This window comes from Lissotriton vulgaris, chromosome 4_1, assembly GCF_964263255.1.
Source record: "Lissotriton vulgaris chromosome 4_1, aLisVul1.2, whole genome shotgun sequence".
Taxonomy (NCBI): domain Eukaryota; kingdom Metazoa; phylum Chordata; class Amphibia; order Caudata; family Salamandridae; genus Lissotriton; species Lissotriton vulgaris.
Genome location: NC_141691.1, coordinates 2,061,349,799 through 2,061,374,457, shown reverse-complemented (window position 1 = coordinate 2,061,374,457; position 24,659 = coordinate 2,061,349,799). Strand labels below are relative to the sequence as shown.

General features: G+C 44.7%; 1 protein-coding gene across 2 annotated transcripts in view; it reads left to right on the top strand.

Moving 5' to 3' along the window:
* Positions 1-13,088, top strand: part of LOC147724977 (E3 ubiquitin-protein ligase TRIM39-like) — a 170,350-nt gene extending 157,262 nt beyond the window's left edge. For both annotated transcript variants that reach the window (XM_086966456.1, XM_086966457.1), the window contains exon 6: positions 12,560-13,088. In XM_086966456.1, coding sequence (XP_086822582.1) covers positions 12,560-13,080 — 521 coding nt within the window. In that variant the 3' untranslated portion in view covers positions 13,081-13,088. The remainder of the gene's footprint in view (positions 1-12,559) is intronic.
* The last annotated feature ends 11,571 nt before the right edge of the window (positions 13,089-24,659 follow it).

Here is a 24,659-nt window from a genome sequence, read left to right as displayed (position 1 = left end):
CGAACTCGGAGAGTGCACGCACTTTACACTGCGCCACAGTGCTAAAGTGCGCAAAGGCCAGAAATCACTATACGTATCTCAGAGTTCAATGCAAAAAGTTCAGGGGTGAAACTGCCAGAAGGGCCAAGTCCAACACCTCGCCAGTACATTGTGCTGTCTGGTGCAGTGCACCATTTTACATTTTGTGGACTCTGGTGCAGTATTCGGTATAGTGTGCTGTGGTGTCTAGTGCAGTTTACCCCAATACATTGGTCTCTCTAGCACGAAGAGGGGCCTAGTGCAGTGTGAAGCTTAGTACAGTGAGTAATTTAGTGCAGTTGCCATCCAGTAGAGAGCAATGTCTAGTATGGTAAGTGGGCTTATGCAGTGTAAAGTCTAGTGCAGTGGTGCTCTTCAAAACCGAGAACAGTGAGCTGTTTAGTGCCGTCTGCCATCTAATGCAGTGTACTGCCTAGTACGGGTGGCTCTACCAAAGTGTTTAGTACTGTAGCAGGGATTCCGTTCTCCTACAGAACTGTGCATAGAGATCTAGAACCTTAGTGAATTAGGGTGACCCAAAACTCACCTCAGTATCCAAAATCCCCTTACCGAGCTAGCTACAGTGTCTCATTGGTCATAACAAACTCCCAATGACTTAGACAAACCAGAACATGAACTTAGGTTACCTCGGGTATCGTGGAACACATGAACACTCTTTCGCTCTATAATCATTTCAAACCAGAACTTGGAGTAAAGAGGACACGTGCATATTGAAATATTTATTAATCAATGCAATGTTCTCAAACGCAGTATCTTGTACAATACTAACAAACAGATTATAAGAATCAAAGTTATCAGCATAGTTACTAGTCCATAGTACGCAAACGGTGATAGCATATTATAATGCTGTAATGAATAGGAATTAACAACACCTATTTCTCACCTCCCTATTTAGCATATTATATTATATTATGAAGGTCTCTTTTGGGTTTTAGCAGGGCGGACCCATACCTCTAAATGTCAGGAGGAGAGGATCGCATCATCAGCTACCAGCTCTCTGCATGTGAAGCATCATCAAGTGTGTTCTTGCATTTCCTGTAACTCTATCTTAAACCCGCTTAGAGCGCAATGTTGGCAGCAACTGTATTTATGTTATGTCTAATGTGGTGCGAAGATCAGACCTCCCAGCAACCTTGTATCGAGTTATTCTTAGAGGGTTCAGCACTCACTGTTCAGACAGTGTACCAAGCAAAACTGATATCAGAATAATAACACATTATTCTCAAATAAATCACATCACTCTTCTAGGTTGAAAGCTACAACAACAAGTATGTGTTGTGTGCAAACTGAAGCCGAAGGAAAAATGGCGTTTAAACATGTAATAAGCTCATGCTAACTTAACACAGTATATATAAAGTAGTATCTATATGACACCCCCCCCAATGATCTGAGCACGGTCAAAAAGGAAAGCCAACACTATAATAGAGGCATAACATGAAAGCAGAGTTCAACAATATTGAGCTAAGCTAAAATACAAAAATATGTATGAATGCCTATAGCGGCCAAACAAAATTTATCAAAAGACTGCAACGCAAGGCCTCTGAAGCACAAGGATATAGGACCAAGCCGCATAAATCCAAATGTTTATAAGAAAAAAGGCACTTTTAAAAAATAAAAAGCCACGTGCCATAATAATGAAAGTCTCCAAGGCACCTTGGCGTCACTCAAAAGAGCTTGCTGAGATATTATGGAGGAAAGCGTACGACTCCGATTTGAAGGTCTGCTACCTTGCCAAAATTAAAGCTAACCACAGGGCTGTGTGTAGAGCTCGAGCAGCCTTTTATGCTCACGAGTTCCAGAATAACCCGAACCCCTCAAAACTGATTTTTAAGGTGTTAAAAGATCTGATGACGAAGAGGATAGCGGGGGCGGAAATCTGCTCGGATTCCCACTGCGAGGGCTTAGCCTCTTTTTTTCAGGAGAAAGTACAGGCCATCTATCGTTCTTTCCCGACGGGAGTTCCAACACCAGAGCGGGTTAGCTGTACTTTGAGAGACAGTGACTGTCTCATGACTCTGCCTCCCCTGTCTATGGAGGCCTTTGATTCTCTTAGCCTTAAAATCAAATCAGGATCCCCGGCAGATCCACTGAAACCGGCCCAGCTGATTAAGCTATCATCGTCATGCCGCACTCCGGTGCTTTTTTTGATCAACCTATCGCTCTCCTCTGGGAGAGTCCCCGCCAGATAGAAGCAGGCTGTAGTCACGCCTATTCTGAAAAAGCCAACTCTAGACCCTCTCAAGCCTGAGAACTACCGGTCTATCTCGTTGCTTCCTTGGGCCACGAAAGTCGCGGAGGCCCATGTGAACACCATTCTGGTAGACCATCTAGCTGGGGCTAACATTCTTGACCCTACCCAGAATGGGTTCCGTGCGGGCCACAGCACGGAGACGGCCCTACTCTTCGTGGTCGAACACCTGCGTTCTGTGCTTGATGCGGGTCGAACGGCGGCACTGTTGCTATTAGATCCTAGTGTCGCGTTCGACACGGTCTCGCACAGGATTCTGCTTCAACGACTTGAGGAGGTGGGGGTTACAGGCTCCGCCCTGTGCTGGTTTCGATCTTTTCTTGCTGACAGGTCATTCCAGGTCTCGATTCCGCCCGGTAAGTCGAAAATCCATCCGCTAGACCTGGGGGTCCCACAGGGGTCATCGCTGAGTCCCACTCTATTTAACCTCTATGTGATGCCGCTGGCTGCGGTCGTCAAGCTGTGGGGCCTGACGATGGTCTCATATGCTGACGACACGCAGCTGGCGGTCACGCTGAGTGGGGACTCAGACATGGAGCCCCTCAGGTTCTGTGACGGCTTACGGGCGGTGGCCAACTGGATGAATACCAACTGCCTCCAGTTGAACACCAAGAAGAGTGAGGTCATGGTAGTCGGCAAGCAGGCGGCATTGTGGGGTGACAAGTGGTGGCCTTCTGAACTGGGTGTGACTCCATCTCCAGTATCGGAGATAAAGAATCTGGGGGTATGGCTTGATCCGTCCCTCGGTTTCATCTGCCATACCAAGAAGGTGGCAGCTTCTTGCTATGGCATTATTAGAGGACTCAGGCCAATCCTTAAATTCTTCAATGCTCCCACCAGGCAGCTGTTGGTTCAAGCATCAGTGCTGTCTCGGCTAGATTATGCCAACTCGCTTCTGGCTGGGATAAACCAATCCGAACTTTCTCGACTGCAGCGAGTTCAGAATGCGGCAGCCAGAGTAGTGATGGGTCTACCAAGGTGTAGTTCGGTTGCCAAATCTTTACACTCTCTTCACTGGCTTCCTGTACACCAAAGGATTAAATTCAAGGTTTTATGCCTGGCATTTAAAATTCTCAAGGGTTCATCTCCCCAAATCTTGGAGAATTTGCTCACACCATATGTCCCTTTGCGAGCCCTCAGATCCGTAGGTCAAAATTTGGCTGTTGTCCCGCGTTTTAGACTTAGTAGAGCTGGTGGCCACTCCTTTCGAGCCTTAGCGGCAAATTGGTGGAATTCTCTCCCGGTGCATATTCGAGCTATGGACAATCTTCTTCAGTTCAGACGGGCCATCAAAACTATTTTATTTGTTTAGCCCTCTTGCTGTATTCTATGACCCCTTTAGTCTTCTGTGGTGTTGTGTTGTTCTGATCTTGTCAAAGCGCCAGGACGCACCTTTGCTGGGGCAGCTGTGCGCGATACAAATAAAAATAACATAACATAACATCTCATGATTGGACAGAATATGCAAAATATGCAGCAACAGCTTACAACATGAAATCACTGTCATCATCCGAAAACAGTTCAGCCATCCAATTAAGTAACGGGAAAGAACATACGTGATCTTCCAGCACCGGAGCCTTTAGCAACATCAGAGGACAACTCGGTGGGTTCTCAAGAACGCTATGTGCCAGAAAGTCATGCGCCGCTGCGGGTATGTCCCACTGACCCATTAGTCCATGCATCACTGCCAAGGCCATAACCCTTTCGCCAGAACAAACCAACTCGTGAGCAACTACGGGGCTCATCAGGTGATTAAAATCGACGTCAGGAGAAGTCTTCAAGCAGAGACACAAATCAATGGCCCAGTCGAAATCGCAGCTCAGGCAATGAAACACAGGCTGGACACATGTGAAATAGGAAAATCAAAATGATAATCCAAAAGCCGTGCTTAAAGTCGCAAGCGGCAGGGTGCCATAGTAATCAAGCATCCGGTTACGAAACAGTGTCAGGAGGAGTTGAACGGCTTCTTGCGCAGGACGGGCATCCATGTTTTATAAAGCAAAACAATATCAAAATGCCTGCAGCTGAAGCCAGCAAAACAGGGAATCCGCCAAACAAGCTTGAAAATATAGAATCAAAAAACCCGGGGATGACACCAAATATTTTTCAAAGGTAGTCACAAGACCACTGCTAACTAATTAAAAAAAATGAGCGACACCAGATGTGGAGGAGGCATTAAAGATTGGATGAACCAGCTCGCAGAAATGAAACGGCAAGTCCGTATTTAAAAGTGACTGCACCTCTGTGCGTGTGTTAGCTATGTGAAGGACATAAGTTTCACGGGCCGAGCTCAGGGCCACTTCTTTTTGAGACAAAAGGGCTCTTATTCTGCTCATACCATTGAACTCCGCTTTCAAGGTTGGGATGCACGGCCAGATGGAAACATCTGAATTCCCATGTGTGGGAGGATATAGCACATTTTTGCAACACACCACTCGTTCTGATACATTTACCACATAAGCGATACCGATAATTAAACCACAACAATCCTCGTTATTCAAAAGCAAATAACTACAATTTGTCAATAATGTAAATGTGAGAACTATCGCTGGAACCGGTGTGCCCTTCAAAACACAAGCCAAATTAGGCCGGTCCTGATTACAAGAACCGTGTAACTGGATGTGTCTGCATATTAATGAACGGTCAGGCGACTGCGTGCATTCTTCACCATTAAGATTCACTTCCTTTCCATCCTTTAGACATCGGTATGTGTATGGTAAAGACCATGCCTCATGGAGGAATGCGCTGCCTAGTGGTTCATATCGCCCTATTGCAATGTACCGCATACAATTAGTGAATTTGTACAAAGCAAATGGTAATGTAATTAATCCATGGATAAGCCACGTTGCTGCAGTGGCTTCAGCTACAGAAAACGGTAAAGATTCTAACCTTTCAATATGTAACATAGAAAATGATGCAGCACGCATTGAAAGCATGCGCTGCTTTTCAGTCAAATTAAATGGGGCAAAGAGGGAAGACATGTTCATGTAACTCCAGGGCACACGGCCCGCCTTAAGTGTCTGTAGTGTCCATGCAAACTGCATTACAGAACGCAATTGGTTTTGACCATGGTATAATACAGACACCTCATCATGCACAATGTCAACAACAGAAGAAACAATATTATTCAACGTGTAAATTCGGGAAGAAAGCATGTTAATACTGTTATCGACAACTGCAAGCACTTTTTCCAAATCAGCTCTGTCAATAGCCCTTAGTTGTTTAGCAGCTTCAATTTGTGAAAATTTCAAAATCTCATTGTAAATCGCATAAATCCACCGTTTAGTTCTACCCTTAGCTGGGCCTTTTATAAAATCATTCAGATCTACATTATCACTCAACTGGGACAGATGTAGTTTAACAGCAGCTAATGTGGAATGTTGTAGCCAATTCTGACACAATTTGCCCACTGAATAAGTTGTAACAGTATGATCATCCTCAAAACGGGGATCAGGTCTGACTTGTGTAAAATCTTCAGACAAGCCCAGAAAACGACGTTGGCAAGAATCAGAGCTTCTATGCCACATCAGCCAACCCTTTGGATCCAAACTGGATACATTAAAGGATGAATTGTGCAACAGTGCTTGTAAATCACTAATGGACAATTCAGTGTAATTACTCCAACCTGAATATTCTTCCAATTCGGGGATAGTTGGTGTATTGAATTTTTTAGAAGTAGCCAATCCAAAGCATGTCGTTTGTGAAATGGTAGAATTTAGAAACAACATGTGATTTGGGATGAGACATGCACGGTGCAAAGCCTCAGTGCCTTGTACCGGCCAATTTTTGGTACCCCAAACCGATTTAAGGTCCATTATTTCCTTCCATAGCTCGTAGCCATCTACAGCTAACTTGTCTAGAAAGGACTTCGAATACAGCAAGTTAGTATCGGTAAGTCTAACTTTGGACATGGACTTTTGTGTCATTTTAAAATAAAACGGCTCAGGATTTGATTGATTAAAGTCTGTGAAATAAGTGTATTTTTCCAGAAATGTACTGGAGCTGCCCTGTAATGGAGCTGGGCAATGTTCCCACTGTGTGTAATTCACATTACCCCTCCTGGAACTTGTTTTATGCGGAAAATGATTACCATAATGTTGAAAGCAAAACAAATCACCCTAATTAATAGAATCTAAGCATAAATCCTCAGCATCAAAGGCAGCATAATATTTCAAATCAGAGAATAAAGCTTCCACGGCCTGAATATCCCAATCATCAGAACGGATGTTCTGTTTCACTACATCCCCTATATTCACTCTAAGCACATTTGGAACATTAATCCCTTCAGTGGGGCCATGGATTTGAAACCTAACCGCATCCCACGCAATCCCATCAAGGACAGGCCAAGCAGTGATGTTAACTGTATTCAACTCCCTTTTCAGTCTGTGCGCTGAATGTGACGAGCAAAGTGGGGCCAATGTTCCATTAAGGTGTCGAATTCCTGTTCTCTCTTTGACATGGTGTCCATCGATCAGACAGAAAAAATAAAACACAAAACCAATTGACATAAAAAGATAAACATAAAAAAGAACCATCCAAAATATATGTCCAAGGGGGAATCAAAAAATGTTTTTTAAATAAGGTGACATATGTTGCTAAACGTGAGGGGTTCTTCGAATGTGTTGAAGTAGAGTCAAAAGAGAATCTGGATACTGTAGCCAAACGAGTCTGTAAATCGGGCATTGATAAATCAGTTGGATAGGTATAATTCAGATCATCATTGTTATTAATAGGAAAAGTGTTCAATAAAGGACTGGAAACCACAGGCATCTCGAGGGTCACCGCTGGCTCAGCACTAGAAGTAATGGCCAACACAGAATGTCTCACCATGGAAGGACAGGATACTACCGGTGTCATGCTATGAAGAATCGGCCACCCTGTGTGTCTTGACATTGTCAATTGAGATAAATCTATTTTCCTTACGACCTGGAAGTGGTGGTAATATGACTGTTCTCGTGCCCTTCACTCCAAGTACCCGAACCGGTGCACGATATGAAGGACCAAATTCTTTCTTGTTATCGATCTTCTCTCGAACCAGTTCTCCAACTTGTGGTAGCCAGTCAACTACCGGGATCTGCAATGCAACATCCGATATGGAGGGCAAATGTTCCTTAGCTAGACTGTCTCTGGTCTTTTGTAGATCCTGTAAAACATTGCAATGTTCATCTACGTCAATGGCCGCGGCCTGGGCCTTGCAGTCTAGACCGTCGAGGTCAGGAACATACATCTTGATACCAAAGAGCATTTCGTATGGGGTCTGCCCACCCAGAGACCTTCTAGGGAGATTATTAAGAGCACGCTGCACGCCATTAAGGTGTGCTAGCCAGTTTCTGCTAGTGCCTATAACTCGAGCTGTCAAAGATTGCTTTAAGTCATGGTTCATTCGTTACACTACACTGTTACCCTCAGGTCTGTACGGAGACGAAAACTTGACTTGGACCCCCAACGAAACCATAGCATCCTTATACGCCTTAGAGGCGAAAGCCGGACCCTGATCCAAATGGAAGGTACCACAGGCAAAAATCCCTACAAAGACACGCAAATCTCTTATGACAGTCCGTGAATCAGGGCTGCGATGGGGCCATACCCACACAAAGCGTGTGCATGAATCAACTGCTACTAAGATGTACTTATACGCAGTATCAGAAGAAAAAGGACCGCAGTGATCTAAATAAACACATCCTAGTGGTTTATTAGAAATGTACAACTGTGTCTGTGGCGGACGCGCAGCAGTCGAAGGCTTGATCTGCTAGCATATGTCACATTGAAGGACATAATCACGTGTCTGTTTGTACAGTCCCCGCCACCAGAACCTCTGTTGTAACTGAGTTACAGTGGCTGAAACGCCTGCATGCGCAGACGCCAAGCCTTCATGAGCCGCTGTAATCAGAGTAGCTCTGCGATCAGAGTTAGGAACCAAACGCTCACCAACATCAGGAATTTTCACATAAGGAACCTTATCGGGACTTAAGTGGTACGTGTACTTCGAACAGAACCCCGCAGGATATTTACCTCCCTTCTCAGTGGCAGCAACAGCCGCCAAGATGTCATCATCTATTTTACTTTTGGAGCGAGTAACAGCTGCAACTAAGTATTTTGATACTGCTGACTTCGCCGCTTCATCAGCAAGCGAATTACCAACAGCGTGGACTCCCACACGCTGGTGGCCAAGAGTATGAATCACAAACACGAGTGGTAACTTTTCCTTAAGTTCAGCCACTCGGACCCAGATCATTTTATGTTTTATTGTGCTACCTTTGGAATCACGAAAATCATTCTGAATCCAAAAGAACAAGTTCTCATTGTAAGACTGGACACAGTAGTAAGAGTCACTTACGATTAAAGTCGTCACACAAGGCTCAGCGTACTCTAATGCGAGCATCAGAGCACGAAGTTCTGCTAACTGTGCGGTGCAGTCCCCAAGTGTCTGCGTGTGCACGACACTGGACTTGAACTCATCGTTCACCATGACACCGACCACAATGGCGCACGCAACTGTGCGCATTTCTCCAGGAGCCAACCCCTTTATTTCATTGTTAAGCTCGTAGCCCAGAAACAACACTGTGTACTCCGCAATGTGCGATTTCGCAAAGTTAAACTTGTAACCCATGTCTGCAAAGTTACAAATTATGCCATTAACTCGACACAGATGCTCCCAAAGTTCGTTGTCTGTGAGATAATTGTCATCCACATACGAACAAGCAACTGGGTCGATTCTCTCCAAAAGAGAGACTATGCGGGCGGAAAAAACTCCAGGACTATTCTTATAGCCCATAGGGAGACGCCGAAACATTTTTTGCACACCGACGCATGTAAAGGAGGTCCATTGGGAACTCAGACCATCCAATCTATGGGCATAAAAACAATTGGATATGTCAAGCATGGTTTTGAGCCGTTTACGCTCAAGACTATTCACTAGGGCAGAGCCGTGAGTATTCTGTACTGCACAGTTACGGCAATGCGAGTTCAAATGCCGGTAATCCAAAACCAAACGATATGAGCCGTCCGGCTTGTTTACAGTAAAAAGGGGGTTATTCATCGGTGACACACACGTTTCAATTACACCTTGATATTCCAATTGTTCAAGGATTGCCGCGGCTGAAGCTTTGGCTTCACGTCGTATGGGATATTGGGGTTGAGGCTGCGGCTTAGACCGTAAAGGAATCTTGTGGCTTGGAGACAATTTATCCCAGCCACATTGATTGCGGTACACAGCCGGCGCAAGCGCCAGAGCCCACCCTTCTGCAAAATGCAGCGCTTCCACTCTCGAAACAGTGTGCGCGAAACTGGGGAGGATCACCTCCTCCCCTCGCGGAGCTGTGAGAACAAAAGGTGGGGGCCAGTCAGCCTCCGAAAGCAAAATGTCATACGTAGATGAAAGATTTTCCCAAAATACCCCTTTTACAGTTCGCTGTATGTCACCTTCTATTAACAGGACAATTTCAAAAAGTCTATCAGGGGGAGCAACTCTTGTATCAGCTGTTTCAATCACAACATAAGTGTCAGTCGCTGTCACCTTCAGTAGTGGACGGAGGGCCTCTCTCAATATGGTAATCTCCGCCGCGCTGTCCAGCAAGGTCAGAGCCCACGTCAGATTCCGAAGCCGCGTTCTCACTATCTAGGGCATATCGATGCGCTGTTAAGGCGGCGACTTTCTTTTTGGCAAACTGTGGTCTCTTGGGCGTAGTGCCTTCCCACAAATAAAAAAGTTTGTATGGGTAAGCATGTTCCGCACTCACCACCATAACCACAGCCAAGCCTTCCAAAGGAACATCATAAGCGAGGAGAAGTGTGGCTCACTGGTTAGAGCAGGCAGACCCTGAAGCAGAGGTCAGACCCGGGACCAGGCTTCAATTCCCGACGCGGCAGGGTCTTGAGCTCAAATGTCCACAGACACGATAATTCTCGCTTCGGTGCCTGACCTAATCATGGGTTCACACTCTGCAACTCTGGGCATTAAGCTTGCTTAATCTCCACAACGGCCCCCCGCGGCGGGATGCCTGGCTTTCACCTTGGGGATGCCCTGTAGGGGCTATCTCACAGGGAAAAGCCAGGACGGGTTCCCAAGGCAAGCGCAGAGATACCCCTTCGGGGGTCGAATCAGGCGCTATATAAGAATATAATAATAATAATAATAAGCCCGCAAATGATCACGCACCGCAATGCGACTATGCAGCGGAATGTCCCCGGCTTGTGCCATGACAGCACAGGAAAGAGAAAAAACAAAGCAAACTTTGTAGCACAACTGGGAAGTAATTCAAGGAAACCGTTTTAGATAGATTCAAGCTTGAAAAGACCTATTTCAAAAATAGGTAGGTTTCACCGACACCACCGTTTACCGGAAACGGCAATGAAGGGTTTCAGGTTTGAATGATATGCTACTCGAGGTTCATGATATAAGACCGCCCGACGTTGGGCGCCATGTAGCAGGGATTCCGTTCTCCTAAAGAACTGTGCATAGAGATCTAGAACCTTAGTGAATTAGGGTGACCCAAAACTCACCTCAGTATCCAAAATCCCCTTGCCGAGCTAGCTACAGTGTCTCATTGGTCATAACAAACTCCCAATGACTTAGACAAACCAGAACATGAACTTAGGTTACCTCAGGTATCGTGGAACACATGAACACTCTTTCGCTCTATAATCATTTCAAACCAGAACTTGGTGTAAAGAGGACACGTGCATATTTGAAATATTTATTAATCAATGCAATGTTCTCAAACGCAGTATCTTGCACAATACTAACAAACAGATTATAAGAATCAAAGGTATCAGCATAGTTACTAGTCCATAGTACGCAAACGGTGATAGCATATTATAATGCTGAAATGAATAGGAATTAACAACACCTATTTCTCACCTCCCTATTTAGCATATTATATTATATTATGAAGGTCTCTTTTGGGTTTTAGCAGGGCGGACCCATACCTCTAAATGTCAGGAGGAGAGGATCACATCATCAGCTACCAGCTCTCTGCATGCGAAGCATCATCAAGTGTGTTCTTGCATTTCCTGTAACTCTATCTTAAACCCGCTTAGAGCCCAATGTTGGCAGCAACTGTATTTATGTTATGTCTAATGTGGTGCGAAGATCAGACCTCCCAGCAACCTTGTATTGAGTTATTCTTAGAGGGTTCAGCACTCACTGTTCAGACAGTGTAACAAGCAAAACTGATATCAGAATAATAACACATTATTCTCAAAATAAATCACATCACTCTTCTAGGTTGAAAGCTAAAACAACAAGTATGTGTCGTGTGCAAACTGAAGCCGAAGGAAAAATGGCGTTTAAACATGTAATAAGCTCATGCTAACTTAACACAGTATATATAAAGAAGTATCTATATGACAGTACAACAGACTCTCTTGCACTGTGTCTGTCTAGTACAGTGGGTGCTCTACTACAGAGCACATTCTGCCTAGTCTACCTTGCACCCACTGCATTCCATATACATATGTATGTTTACCAGATTTGTCTCTGGAGTTTATTTCCATTCAATGTGTGACTGTGTACTGTGGTGCCTACTACAGTGTACTGTCTAGTGCAGTGGGTATTGTAGCATGGTGTACTGTCTTGAATTTTGGGCTGTCTAGTCTAGTGTACAATATGCAGTACAACTCTATTAAACTGAGTTGTCTAGTGCAGTTTACAGGTTACCATCTAGTACAGTGTACTCTGTAGTGAAGTGAGTCTTCTAACATAGTATTCTGTATGTTATAGTTCACACTTTAGCACAGTGTACTGTCTGCAGTGCAGTGAGTTGTTTAGTGCAGCCCAGTGCACTGCCTGCAGTGTGCTATGTAGGACAGAAACTTCTCTAGTGCAGTCTGCCGTTTAGTACGGTATACTGTCTACTACAGTATGCGATCTAGCACAATATTCCATCTAGTGCAATGGACTTTCTACCACAGATAGGTGCTGTCTAGTGCAACGTACATTGGTGTGAACCTTCCAGATAGATGTGGTCTAAATTAGTATAGTATAGTGTGCTCCTTCCATGGAGGTGCTGTATAGTGCAGTACAATCTGTTATTTCCACGTACATGCTGTATAGTGCAGTATATTTCAGTGTGCTCCTTTCAGGTAGGTGCTGTGTAGTGCTTTATAAAGTGCAGCGCGGTCCGTTGAGATACGTGCTATCTGGTGCAATGTAAAGTACAGTGAGCTTCTTCCAGATAGGGTAGCCTTGAGTCAATTACCTAAAAATAAAATAGTAATTATATCCTTTATTTGTTCACATGAAATCTCTAATTCTGAATCTCTTCTCTGCAGTGACGGTGACTCTGGATCCAGACACAGCGCATCCTGAGCTCAGCCTGTCTGAGGGGCGGAGACTTGTGAGATGGACAGACTCATGGCAGCCTCTTTCGGACACCCCCAAGAGATTCACCTCCTCCTGGTGTGTGCTGGGGAGCAAGGGGTTCACCTCAGGCAGACATTACTGGGAGGTGCAGCTGCTGCGGGAGGGTCATGGAGAATGGAGTGTGGGGGTCGCAGCAGAGTCTGTGGAGAGGAAGAAACGGATCACATGGTCTCCTGAGGGGGGTGTCTGGGTTGTGCAAGGGTGCAGTGGTCATTACTGGGTTTGCACTGTCCCTGACACCACTCTGTCCCCTCGTGAGGAGCCCCTGAAGCTGGGGGTGTATGTGGACCGGGACGGGGGGCGGGTGTCCCTGTACAATGCGGACTCCATGGAGCTACTCTACACTTTCCATCCGGTCTACTTCAACTACACTCACAAGCTCTTCCCGATTTTCTGTCTCTCCCGGGGAGCAGAGCTGAGGCTGATGTAGGAGCTGCAGCCCCCCACACCCCGTTTCGGAGCTGACACCCCTTATGAGCAGAGCTGCCAAATTCCACACATAAGGGGTTATTGCAACTCATGTTAGTGCAAATTACCATATTCATGCACTGCAATGTATCTTTCATGCATATATTTTGCCATCATCTGGCTTGAGTACAGCCACCATGTTTTTTTGTTTTATTTTTTAAATCTCTAGGCAGTGTGATCAGGTGTCTTGGGATCCCGACACAGACAACAGGTGTCTGTGGTTACCATGGAAACGTCCTCTGTGTCCAGTTTGTTACAATTTACATACATTGTTTTCAACGCACATCTGGAAACAGCAGTCAGTGACTCTGAGCAGAATACTGTGCTCTATACTCTGTCCTCAAATCCTGGGAGGAACTAGCTTTTAGGGTAATCTGGCAGGGCCTGAAGGGCTGGTCCGACAAAGTCGGTGTTGGCCAGTTCTTGGCTCTTTGTGGACCCGTTTAACAGACTGCTTGGCACGTTTTTTACTGTTTATGTCCTTTTTTTACTAACTTTCCCTGCCGCAAGCACAAATGTATGTAGTCTCTATTACCTCACAAAATCCCCATACAGCTGATCTTTACACATTTAAACGGTTCGTATTTGCACCACTTTTTTACCCGACTAATCTGCTAATGGGGCCTCTTTCATTTTGTCCCCTGGGCCTACCTTCTATCCTAGTCCAGTCTGAGACTGGCAGATCACTCGCACAGAAGCAGCCAGGCTGTGCAGCTTGGATCTTTAGCTGCCAGCGCAGTGGCCCCAGGTAGATCTTTCAATACTTAAACAAGGTAATGCATCTGATTCTTGTTTACTTAATCTTGCATTCCATATAAATATGTATGTTCTGAGTCTTGTTTACTTAATCTTGCATTCCATATAAATATGTATGTTCTGAGTCTTGTTTACTTAATCTTCCATTCCATATAAATATGTATGTTCTGAGTCTTGTTTACTTGATCTTGCATTCCATATAAATATGTATGTTCTGAGTCTTGTTTACTTAATCTTGCATTCCATATAAATATGTATGTTCTGAGTCTTGTTTACTTAATCTTGCATTCCATATAAATATGTATGTTCTGAGTCTTGTTTACTTAATCTTGCATTCCATATAAATATGTATGTTCTCAGTCTTATTTACTTAATCTTGCATTCCATATAAATATGTATGTTCTGAGTCTTGTTTACTTGATCTTGCATTCCATATAAATATGTATGTTCTGAGTCTTGTTTACTTAATCTTGCATTCCATATAAATATGTATGCTCTGAGTCTTGTTTACTTGATCTTGAATTCCATAAAAATATGTATGTTTACCAGATTTCTCTCTGGAGTTTATTTCCATTCAACGTGTGACTCTCGTATAGTGCACAAAAGGTTTACGGAGTCGCCTCGAAGTGTCTGGGTATGTTCACATTATCTGTGGTGTGCATTATGGAGCACGACTGAAAGATTTAGCGTGAGGTTCAAGGCCGTGAGACCCTCTCAGAGTGCCTGTTAGTTGCTCATAAAGGCGTTCAGACCACATGTTCATCCAGTCATTGGCCTCCCTGAGAGCACCGAAAGACACTAAACTCTTCCCTTCTGGTAATCTATGTTAGTGATGCAGTCCCTGTTTACATTTCACATTTTACTTGATCTTGCATTCCTGAAGAGAAAAGCTTCTTTCAGATATTGAGTTTTTTTTTTTTTATGTAACATCGGACTCTTGTAAAGTGCATACTGTGGACAGAGTTGCCTGTTGGTATTTGGGTAAGTACAGGTTATGGATGGGTGTGTGTCAGTGCACGGTGGATTACTCTGCTTGTTGAGGCTGAAGTCCGTCACAGTGGGTCATTTAGCTGTTTCGACTACATGTTCATCAAATCCGCACCCTTCTACAGAGCGCAAAGACCATATATCACGCATGTGACAGCACAGCTGCCAGGGTTTCAGATTGCTCATCTGTGACATTTTCATAATTTCAGTGTAATTTTATGAGTGACATTCAACAACTATAAGTGACATTTTCTCGAGAGCAAAATCAAGCAATGAAGGCAAAGGAAACTTATAAATAAAAGGTCTTAGAACTGCTGCTGAGTACCAGAAATGGAAAAGCCTGTGGGACCTGCATATAGCTGCCAAGTTTTCACATTTCTTATGTGTGACATTTTATTGGTTTTTAATGAACTTTTGAGTGACTCACTATTGCTAAATGTGTGACACTTCGAGTAGCACTTTCACACGACCAAAACCAAGAAATGGAGCACTTAGCCACCCTAGCCCGTGCCCCTGACCTGATCATGACATTTGACACATCTGTTAAGATCAAACTTTCCCTCTGTTGAATTGGCTCATGTGTGCGAACAGTCAGGTGCTGTCCAGGGACTGTTCCAGGCTGAAGCAGGGTGTCTTTGTGCTGGACTGGTCAGGGGTGCCACCGGATGGTGCTGATGATAGGCTGAGGTGGAGATAGCTGGTGCACGAGTTTGCTGAAAACTATTATTTGCACAACTCTCATATTTCGTCATCCATCATCACGGCTGTAACTGCACGTTGGTGGTTCTTACACACACCAGGGAAACACTTTTCCCACACAGTATGAAAACAAAGACACTAACTTTCCAACCACACACCCTAAGCGGTGCAGTATTCTGCCTATGGAGGTAAGCGCCTCAAGGCCCCATTTCAGTGTAGTAAGTGTTATATAACTGTGCAGTACAGTATAACTAAATATTTATTGTAAATGTTCTTTTTAGCCATGTTTCAGATCACGCAACCACACTCGCGGGACTGACCCCCTGAGCGCAGTCTCTCTGCTCCTGTACACCACAGAAAGAGACTGATTGCGTTTCCGAATATCTACAATATAAGCCGCTACAGAAACGTTATATAAAGCTCACTTAAAATTACTTGGCATTCATTTGGTTTTAGTACAATCGATGGCTAGATGACTAGAGAGTTTTGCAGCGTGAATCTTTCTGGATTCACTGTGTTGAACATTATTCCGCCATCTAGTGGTAGGGTCCGGAATTGTAGTCTTTTGCTTCCTCCGGAAGCTCCCACCTTCGGCCCCCATCTTCAGATACTTTTTTCCGCTGTTGCCGAACAGTTCCAGAATTTTGGAAGAAGGAATAGAGGAAAATCACAGAAAATCAACAAAAATCAAGTTTTCAGCTACACCGGACTACTGGTCAGGTAACCGGAGCGATGATGGAGAAGTTTTGCAATCAAAACCTCGACGTTTGTCGGAGAATGTGCTCGCAGGGGGCTCCCTGAGCACTGGGATGTATAAAACACCGATCAAGTTTTGCACCAATTGCCACCACAAGTACACCCAGAAGAATCAACATCCTGTCTGCAACCTCTGCCTGCGCTAGACCACAGCAGCGAAGACTGCAAAGCCTGCTTGGTGTTTACACCCAAGACCATCCGAGTAAGGTAGAGGCAGAGAAGGGCAAACCACAACAGGCAGGGGCCACCTGCATCGCTCCGAGACTTGGGTCTCTCCAGTGGAGAGGAGGACAACATCGCCGGAGGACTGCACGGTCGTCGAGGTCCAGAAGAAGACGCTGAAGGAGGTAAGGGAGTCGTTGACACTTGAGCGACACTCGAAAGGGTGAAGCTAAAGCTAAAGCTCAGAGCGACACTCTTAGGAGTGAAGCTAAGTCCTCGAAGGGAGTATTGCCACTGAAACACTCGACGAAGGCAACAGCAACCAAGGACAGTAGGCCGAGCGGATCCTACGAAAAGGACTCCCAATCGGCGAAAGCCCTAGAAAAACCTAGATCATTGAAGATTTGCCTCGAAAATGACACCTCGGCGTAGAGGAAAGAAGGGCCTATATCGATGGCCTTGAAGCGAGACGCTCCAACCCGCTACGCCAAACATTCCGCTGAGATGGAGAGGAAGAAGAGTAGGCTTGAGGCAAAAATGGTGAGCATCATGCAGAGGAAATGGGACTTCGACGAGAAGATGAGCCAATACACCATCGGTCGAAGTCAAAAGGGATGGCGAGGACGCGGAACCGCCGAAAACGCCAAAACCAGTCTAGGAACTGGGAGACGAAGACTACTATTTCGAGGGAGAAGGCGACGAAGATCTAAAATCCTACCGGAACTCGATGTCCTCAGGGGCACAAGACATGGAATGGCAAGATCTCAACGCCGAATAGCCGGAAGAAGGCGTAGACACTTACTCTTTGACGCCCGTGCCGCCAGTTGACATAGGGTTCTACAACTTTGTCGTACAAAAGGCTGCACAGACCTATGGAGTGAAAATGGAGTAGGAGAAGTGCAAGGCATGTTTCCTCATGGAAACTCTACTGACTCAACAAACTAGGAACCAATTCCTGCCCATGCTTCCTAGTGTGCTGGATCAGGGAAGAGACTATTTTTAAGAACAGTGGTCCTTGAGTCACTAATATATGAAAAAGAATAGCATATAGGCCTCAATGGGTGCTATAGAAGTTCAATGTCCAGCCGGACAAGGAATTTAATAAAGTATTGATTGAAAAATGTATATACAAAATACAAAACAGCACGAAAATGACAAAAGGACACAATCCTGCATCCAACGTGGGGGAGGAAAAAGTTTACATGGAGGAAAAAACAAATACATGGTTTAAACAGGCAACAAGAGAGCAGTGGTTGCTTGGTATGGTCATTAAGTCAAGCAAGCTAACCAACAACAGTTACCACCACTTAATTCGATGTAAGCAGGAGTGGTACTGATTAAAGTCGACCGCGTTTCGATCCCACGCTCTTAGGATGAGAGGATCATCATCAGGACTAAGAAAATTGCAATGCCTGATATATTACAGCGATGCCTACGGGGGAGGAAAAGGAGACAATGGGGAAAAAATACACAGAATGCGGTGTCATAAAAACGGCACTTGGTCAAACATTTAACAAAGCACTACGGAATACGGGTTGAGCATGGGATCGAAACGCCGTCGACTTTAATCAGTACCACTCCTGCTTACATCGAATTAAGTGGTGGTAACTGTTGTTGGTTAGCTTGCTTGACTTAATAACCATACCAAGCAACCACTGCTCTCTTGTTGCCTGTTTAAACCTTGTATGTTATGTATTCGTTTTTTCCTGCATGTAAACTATTTCCTCCCCCCCGTTGGATGCAGGATTGTGTCCTTTTGTCATTTTCGTGCTGTTTTGTATTTTGTATATACATTTTTCAATCAATACTTTATTAAATTCCTTGTCCGGCTGGACATTGAACTTCTATAGCACCCATTGAGGTCTATATGCTATTCTTTTTCATATATTAGTGACTCAAGGACCATTGTTCTTAAAAATAGTCAATACCCAGGGCCCTTGCTTACTCATTGGGTTCCTTTGTCTCTGTAAAAACACTTTAGCGCAATCGCTGGATTGCAAAGGTTTTACCCTAACTACTCTGTCAAGGAGTGGACCTTCCTAGCATTTGTCTCCCCCTTCCTTTCCAGACCAAACGTTACCCTTCTTTTTTTGCTGTTCTTCTCAACCCTTCCCTCATTCTATTACTATCCACATTATGTCAGCACATGCACCACTGTACTCAGATGACTATATAAAAAAGATTTGTTCAGGTCCATCTCTTATCTGATTCACCTGACGCCCCATTGTCCATTAGCTCTACCCTTCCAGAACAACTTGAAAAATTGAAAAAGAAACAGGTCAGACTACAACTAATGATCTTGATGCTTACAGATTATCTCAAGGCTGAAGTTATCCCTGCAGGCCTCCAAGTAAGGAATATCCCAGGTATCTTCACAGATAACCCGAAATATATAACCAACTTTAGTTATATTGGCACTACCTGCTCACGCCACTGGCTTGTACTAGGGATAGATATTGCTACAGAAACACTAAAAGCCCTAGAAATAGAAATCCTTGACATAGAGAAGCAACTACAGGATTCAAACACCACATCAGAAAGAAAGAAATTACTAGAGCAGGTGGAAAAAACGATTAACGACTTTCACAGACTACAAAAAAATATGAAAGCAAATAAAATCAAGAAAGATATTAAGGGATACAATATAGAGAATACATACCCTTATTTGCAAAAAAGACTTCTATAATAACAGGTCTTACTCTCGCCCCCAAAATACTAGACCTCAAGGGCGCTTCAACAAATGGCAGAACCTTGTAGGTTTTTCTGACACCTCGTTCAACTCCTCTGACGCATCAGACTCAGGAGAGGGACCAAGTACATCCAACAGAGGCAGAAACAACACTCGACATTTTTTAACCAGAGGCCAACAAGACACTCCACGTGGCGGCAGAGTCAAGAGGGCGCAACAATGGTACAACCCGCCCGGCGAACGCCAGACACGCCACAAATTTTACCAATGGTAGACACAAGACCCGAAAATATAACATCTCCAAAGATTATTCCCATCTTTAATCTATCTAAACACCAATTACTTGACCCGGAGCTGTCACTTATCAAGAAAGGATTATCATTTGTACCTACAATTCCCCCTAATTTCTTGGAACTTCAGACTGAGTCACTCAGGTTCTTCAGACTCATCCGTCTAGAAGCCTTTTCCCAACTTAATCCCACTCCTATACATTCGCCCAACACCCCCTTTCGACCACCCTCCAAATTTTCACCCACTGATGGTATGATTCCCACTGAAGTTGTAACCTTCGAAAAAATAATATTGAAAGATTTGGGAAATCTTGCTCAGTCTAAACGCTTTATTCCTTACAATCTATCTCTCCAAGAGAAAAAAGCGATTGAGTGCCTAAAAAGCAACACCTCTCTCGTCTTAAAAAGTGCAGACAAGGGTGGGGGGATAGTGCTGCAAGAGATAGACACTTACAAGCAGGAAATCATGCGCCAACTCTCTAATAGAGAACACTATCAGAAGCTCCCTACGAATCCGAGCAAGGAACTACAAGGGTTAATATCCAAAATCACTACCAATGCCCTCAGTGAGGGTTTCCTAAGCAAGAAAGAATTTGAATTTCTCAATGTAAAATCTCCACGCAATCCGGTGATTTATACCCTGCCGAAAGTGCATAAGAACCCTGAGACACCCCCAGGTCTCCTGATGGTGTCTGCTTGTGGCTCAATTTGGGAACCCCTTGGGTCATACGTTGATTTTTTCATTAAGGAGTTTGTCCCCACTACAACATGCTATATCAGAGACTGCATGGGAAAGATAAATCTTGTTTAACACCACCCTTTCAACCCTGACACAGACACACTATGCACCATGGATGTTGAGTCCCTATATACGAACATCCCCCAGACTATGGCCCTCTTGGTTATACAAAGGATACTAGACTCACCCACACGACCCCATGTTGTCCCAACCTTATTCATCCTCCAGCTACTTGAGCTTTGCCTCACAAGAATTTTGTTTAGCTTTGACAGTGATTTTTACCAACAAATCAAAGGTACCTCAATGGGCGCTATTTTTGCCCAAAACTTGGCTATCCTGTTCATGGATTCACTGGAAACATCTTCCATTCTAACAACAACTAACCCCTTCTCTCCAATTTTTACATTGATTGAATAACAACTGTGCAGGTCTGTCCTTTACCATCTCTACTGACAAATCCGCCATTTCCTTCCTCGACCTAACAATCTTCCACTCTAATGGTGAATTGCTCACCCACCTTTACAGAAAACCGACTGAGAGGAACACTCTGCTCAGTTACGCAAGCAATCACCCAAGGGCACTCAGAGACTCTCTACCGTATTCTCAATTTCTGAGAATACTTCGTAACTGTTCCATCAAAGAAGACTGCTTTAGAGATCAAACATCTTATCCACTAAACTCAAAAACCGTGGATACCCCAAACGAATTGTCAGGAACGCCCTAAAGAGAGCATGGTATTGTCCTCGTGATACCCTTCTCAGCCCTAATACTAAAAATGAAACAGGGAGGCTGGCTTGCGTCACCACATTCTCACCTGTCTCCAACACTTTGCGTAGGACCATACTTCATCACTGGCCCATACTGAATGTAGGCAGCCTTAAGTTTGAAAGCCCACTCTTCGCATTTTGTAAAAGCTGCAACCTTAAGGAGCACCCAGTGAGGGCTGCACTCCCATCATCTACCCCACCCTCTACCCTAGAATCTATGTGGGGACTACCCCCAGTGATTGGGCATACCAAATGTGGAAATTGTAATGTGTGCGAATTTACCTTGGAAGGCAAATCCTTCACCTTTAAAAATGTGACTGTAATTTTTCGTTCATTTTCGAATTGTAACACAGCAAATGTAATTTATTTGATCCATTGTCCTTGTTTAAAATTATACATTGGACAGACAACCCAAAAGATAAAAACCAGGATTTGCCAACACAGAAGCCGATTGAGATGCAAGACACCAAATGCCCGCTAGTTGAACATTTCAACTTGGCAAACCACAGTGAGGATGACATAAAATGGACAATTCTGAAACTCTTGAAACTCTCCCAGAGAGGAGGAAACATGAGCCAACTACTAAACAGAGAAGAACTCAAATCAATAATCACGTTTGATTCGATCAGGAATGGTTTGAACAGAAATGAGGACTGGGCAACACTTTTGTGATAGTTCAGTAAAAGACTTTTTCATGGCCCTTAAGACACCACGGTGTCCCTCTTACAATGAGCAAACACAATTTCTCCCTTGTTTTATATACAATGTTTATTGAGTAATCAACAATGGTTTTAATCCGCAATACCAGCCTTAAACTGTGCCATTCACAACCACAACACTGATGCCACTACTGCGCTTCAGACACCACGAATGTCCTCGGGCTTACCAAACACCCTTAAGGTGTTCTTCACCCCTTGAATTCCATCTCACTCAGTTTGCGTTATATTATACAGTGAGCTCGCATTATTTACCAGTAGCCACTGCGAGGTACCACAAACCCTGAGGTTGACTTAACACTCACCAACGTGGCCCTCCCCCTCTCACTCCTATTATGTCGCAAGATTATGAGATCACATAAGTAATTATGAGTCACTGCGATATTATGAGATCACATGTCTAATCAGGAGTCACTGTGTAGAACCACGAACACCACATAGCTATCGTGTTCGGCTATCACCTTATAGTATCATAACCCACGAATCACTTGTCACCGCTTTCGCATTCCAGCACCCACTATCTTCCTTCGCAGCAGTCTTTTTTTATTTCTTTCCCCACACCCAAGATGGTCGCCACCCTTATATTCAACCCATCCGGCCCTCGCCCCAGTTCCTGCTATCTAGCAAACGGACGAGACACAACTCTGCGCTCCGAGCCACTGAGGTAAGCTGCAACTAACCCGGTCCTTGGACCGCCCTGCCTCTGGTACCCCCTCCTCATTTCCCGTGTTAAAAATCCCTCTTATCTCCCCAGCTCCTCGAGCTTATTCGGCAACGACCGTAACTGCTCCCTGAACTAAGCAGCACCCCCGTGTAAGGCTGTTCGTCCAGGATCAGCCTCTTAAACGGATCCATCTTGTTACTATCCGCACCCCGGTGCTGACATTGGAACTGGAACCCCCCTAAGGATATTGAATTATATGACTGGCAGGTAATTATTGCCACCGCTTTTAAGCTTCCCACCAAACGTGTGTCCCTCTGTGACTGATCCTTGACTCCTTTCATTTAATTTTATTTTTAGTGCCCATCTCTTCGCTCTGCCCGGAGAGGTATGTTCTTCTTTCACTTGGCACCAACCGTTCACCGTTCATGCACCACTCAGACAAATATCCTTTTAGGTCACCCGGCGCGATTAAGTCAATGATCGCTTACGATGTCAACTACGCATCGCCACTCTCTCTCGAAACGCAACCACCACACTTCGCCCTCACACGCGACTCTTCCTTGTGCATGTCTTTCAAAACCGCCTCCTTAGACACACACCCCACTTGAATAGTCGCAATTCGGTTCACATGCGATCCGTTTCTGTGCATGTCTCGAAAAAACGCCTCCATAGACACATGCCTCAATTGACTAGCCTTGTTTTTTCGCAATCGCAGTACATCCCTGTTCGCCAACTAGACGCTTTTGTAATTTACCACACTAGGCCTGTCATTCGCTCTCCTGGCATGCCACTGCGCACTAAGGCACCCCACACTGAGGTATTCACACCTCACTTAAATGGCTCTCGGCTTCAATCCATTAATCTATAAATTGCTCCAGCCGTAGTCCGTAGTACTTTGTTACATGCTTTGTTAAATGTTTGACCAAGTGCCGTTTTTATGACACCACATTCTGTGTATTTTTTCCCCATTGTCTCCGTTTCCTCCCCCTTAGGTATCGCTGTAATATATCAGGCATTGCAATTTTCTTAGTCCTGATGATGATCCCCTCATCCTAAGAGCGTGGGATCAAAACGCCGTCGACTTTAATCAGTACCACTCCTGCTTACATCGAATTAAGTGATGGTAACTGTTGTTGGTTAGCTTGCTTGATTTAATGACCATACAAAGCAACCACTGCTCTCGTGTTGCCTGTTTAAACCTTGTATGTTATGAGTTTGTTTTTTCCTCCATGTAAACTTTTTCCTCCCCCACGTTGGATGCAGGATTGTGTCCTTTTTTCATTTTCATTCCAGGGTCCTTGCTTACTCATTGGGTTCCTTTTTCTCTGTAAAAACACAACGAGGATCAGGGAAGAGAGGCCTTTAAGGAGCCAGCAGTATGCAAAGCTGTGACCCCTAGAACTGAGAAGAAGTACAAACATTCTTCAAAGGACCATGCATACATCCAAGGGTCAATGCCAGCCGACTCCATAATTGTAGCAACGACTAGAAAAAGGGCCAATGTTCCAATTAGCGCCAGACCACCTCCAGACAAGGAGAGTAGGAGGATGGATCTCACAGGGAGAAAGGTGGAGAGAAATGTGGCCATACATTGGCTCATCGCAAACTCTGACGCCCTGATCAACAGGCACGCTTACCAACACTGGGATGAAGTGGGGCAGCTCCTAAAGCCTCTACCAGACCAGTACTAACAAAGAGCGGTTCACCTGGTAGAAGAAGGAAAGAACATGGCGAACACATGCTTAAAATCAGCATTGGATGCTGCAGAAACATCGAGCAGGCTAATGATGATAGGAGTGACTGAGAGAAGACCGGCAGGGCTCAGAATTTCAGGATTCAAGCCAGAGGTCCAAAGCAACATCCTAAATACACCTTTTAATGGAGAGCAACTGTTCGGCATGCCAGTTGACGACAAGTTGACGCAGCTGAAGAAGGAGAACTAAACCGCAAGGTCCAATGGAACGATGCAGTTCAGGGGAATGAGAAGAGGCACACCCACAAGAAGGCTAGGTTTTAGAAATGGAGGCAACATGCCGACCACATCGCACCAAACATTCCAGCAAGGCTACCTAGTGAACAACCAAGGCAAGCAGCAGCAGAAATGGCAGTACCAGCCCCGGGGACAGTCCTTTTGAGGGCACGGAAACGGACGAGGACAAACACGCAGAGGAGGCCAACAGTCCTCAACCAAGTGACTTCACCATGGAACAGGCCCCCACCCTAGCAACACCTCGGGGTGGGCGGAAAAACATAAAGAAAAACTGCAGCCGAATGTTCGTCGACAAACAGTACCTTGAAAACTAAACACCGGTAGGG